The sequence below is a fragment of the Oryx dammah genome, unplaced genomic scaffold, assembly GCF_014754425.2.
Source record: "Oryx dammah isolate SB20612 unplaced genomic scaffold, SCBI_Odam_1.1 HiC_scaffold_27, whole genome shotgun sequence".
NCBI classification, from domain to species: Eukaryota; Metazoa; Chordata; class Mammalia; order Artiodactyla; family Bovidae; genus Oryx; species Oryx dammah.
This window is the reverse complement of record NW_024070211.1, coordinates 64,971,355-64,973,885: the sequence shown is the minus strand read 5'-3', so window position 1 is coordinate 64,973,885 and position 2,531 is coordinate 64,971,355. Positions and strand designations below refer to the sequence as shown.

The window sequence follows — 2,531 nt, the reverse complement described above, 5'->3', positions numbered from 1 at the left end:
GCCCAGCCGGGTGGAGATGCGCCCTAAAGGGTGAGAGGCTACCCTCCCGTCTCCCCACATTTTTCACCCACCCAGGCAGCACAGACAAGGCAGTGGCTGGCAACTGGGGTAGAGAGGGAGCTATTCAGGCCCAGTTCCGGTCTTTATGTCCAGGTGAACATCTGGAGGCTTGGTCCCGGGACCAGGCTGACAGAGACATCAAGAGTCCATAGTCTAGAAACATAATTTAATGCATCGCGGTAGGTCTGAGGCGGGAGTGCGGCGTAGAGATGGATTTTCTGATTGCTGGGATTCTGCTGAAGGTGGGATTTCAGCTGATGGACAGGGACATTTGCACAAGTATTTCAGGTCACAAAGAAGGACACCCCAGGGAGCTTGTGCTCGCTTTGGCCTACCTCGGTGGCCAGAGCTGGGAGCCCTCAGTCTCAGGGCTCTCGGAAGAGGAGGGGGACTGGAAGCACTCAGGCATCCCGCTGGGGCCTGTCCAGTCCAATCAGCTCTGCAAAGTCTGCGCTGCCGCCTCCCTGGCTGGGGTTTCAGGTTCACGCTCATTTCTCCACTTGGGCATCCCGCTCTCCCGCCCCGGGTTGGGGCCAGGAACCAGGAGCACAGCCAGGAGCGTGGCAAGTCACAGACACAGGGAGGTCGGAAGCGGGGCAGGAAGGACAGCGGGGGTGTGTCTTTTCCAACGATGTCAGGAAGTGTCACGAAGCGAGAGCGGTCCTCGCCAGGGAACAGAGCGCCCCCACGGGCATAGGGCGGCCTGAAGCCACCCCACCTCGCTCTCCCTGCTCCTCTAATCCGGGTACAAAAGAAAGCCCGAGAAGGTGCTGTACTTGTTGTTATTGCCTCCGTGCGCCTTTCCGCCGTCCAGCTTCACATACACCTCGTCCCCCGAATCAAGGTGTAGCACCACGCTGTTACTCGCGTAGTCGTAGTTCTGGTCTGCATCCTGCGCGATGGCGCTGGCCCGGACCTGGGGGCGAGCCGTCAGAGCGGGTGGGTCGAATATCTCTGCCTGGGCCCTTGCCCGACCCCCCACGTGGCGTGCTCCCCGGCCGGCCTTCCGCCTGCCCCTCCAGGGACCACGCTCCCACCCAGGCCCCACGCTCTCTCTCCAACTTAGTCAACTCCTTCCTAGCACCCTAGTCTCCGCAGTCGCCAGATCTGGGAAGAAGGGAGGCAGAGGGCTTCGGGGACACTGACCCAGTAGGGAAGAGCGGGAACCAGGGGCCAGGGCCAAGAAGAAGGGAGACGGGAGGACACAGGGGAGAATGGGGCGCACAGGGAGATAAAAGAAGCATGAGGTTTCCGAGAACCCCACGGGGCTTCAGGCGACTATGCAAACAGCAGGGGAGTGCAATTTGGGTAGTGGGGAACCCAACCTCCGCAGCTACCGGGTAAAATGCGACCTGGACGCACTGGGAGACGCGATGCTGCGATGCGCTCCCTCCCAATGGGGAGAAAGGCTGAGTTCTCAGGAGATGTGGGGCCCTGGGTGGGAACGAGGGTCCGCGGGGACTCGCGCGGGTGGAGGGGACGCGGGGGTGTCACTGACCTGCCCGTTCTTGCAGAGGTCCGCCCACATGCTGGTGCCGTCGCCGCCGCGCATGAGGATGTGGTAGGTGAAGAAATAGATGCCACGCACCTGGCAGCTGAACTTGCCCGTAGTAGGGTCGTAGTGATTGCCGAGATTGGTGACCACGTCGTCGAATTTGAGCACCTCGTAGCCTTCGTGGGGGCTCTTAAGACCCACATAGAAGGCGATCTTGGGACCGCTGAAGGCGGCGCTCAGCGCGCCGGTCACTTCGCCCTCAGAGTCACCGCCGCCCCCGGTTCCGCCACCCACCACCCCGACACCTCCTGCCGCGCCCGCCGTCAGCTGCAGGCCCGGCAGCCCGGGCCGCCCCGAGTCGCCCTTCTCCCCCGGGGGACCCCGGGGTCCAGGTGGGCCCGGCTCTCCCGGGGGGCCCCGCGGTCCCGGCTTGCCAGGTCTCCCTGGGTCGCCCTTGGGTCCCTGGATGAAAGGGGGCGGAGGGTTGACGCTCAGGTCCTGCATGGCTTCCAGCGCGGCAGTGCTGGGTCCCGGCGGCGGAGCCTTGGCTCCCGCGGGCCCCCCGGGTGCGGCGGTGTAGGGGTCGCAGATCATGCGGCAGGTGCCCATCATCTCGTAGTGCGCCGCGCCGGGGGGCGCCGCCTGCAGCAGCAGCGGCACGGCGATCAGCAGCCCCAGCGCCATGGCCAGGAGCACGCCGACGGCCGCCAGGCAGGCGCGGCGCCGCCGCTGCCACAGCCGGGAGGCAACCGCCACCAGCTCCTCCTTGCCGCCTGGGGAGGTAATGGTCGGGCGGCGCAGGCGGCCCCGCTCCCCGCGCTCGGGGGCGGATTCCGCGGGTCCCGGTCGCGCCCCCGACGTGGCGACCCCTTCCTCTGGGCGCGCAACTACTTCAGCGAGAGGCACCCTGGCCCAAGCGCCGGTGCCCACCGCGCTGGGACTGCTCAGGAGAGCCCCGGAGCCCAGCACGCATGGC

General features: G+C 65.8%; 1 protein-coding gene across 2 annotated transcripts; it reads right to left on the bottom strand.

Moving 5' to 3' along the window:
- Positions 1 to 207: 207 nt before the first annotated feature.
- On the bottom strand, positions 208 to 2,239 carry C1QL2 (complement C1q like 2). Of its 2 annotated transcripts, XM_040228975.1 has the most exons (3): positions 1,846 to 2,239; positions 1,559 to 1,806; positions 208 to 976 (listed from the first exon to the last, which is right to left on the bottom strand). In XM_040228975.1, exons 1-3 carry the CDS (start codon positions 2,237 to 2,239, stop codon positions 797 to 799), a joined length of 822 nt encoding a protein of 273 aa, XP_040084909.1. In that variant the 3' UTR covers positions 208 to 796. The 2 variants fall into 2 exon arrangements, with proteins under 2 accessions (XP_040084909.1, XP_040084908.1); XM_040228974.1 differs by having other exon boundaries at positions 1,559 to 2,239.
- Between the last annotated feature and the right edge of the window lie 292 nt (positions 2,240 to 2,531).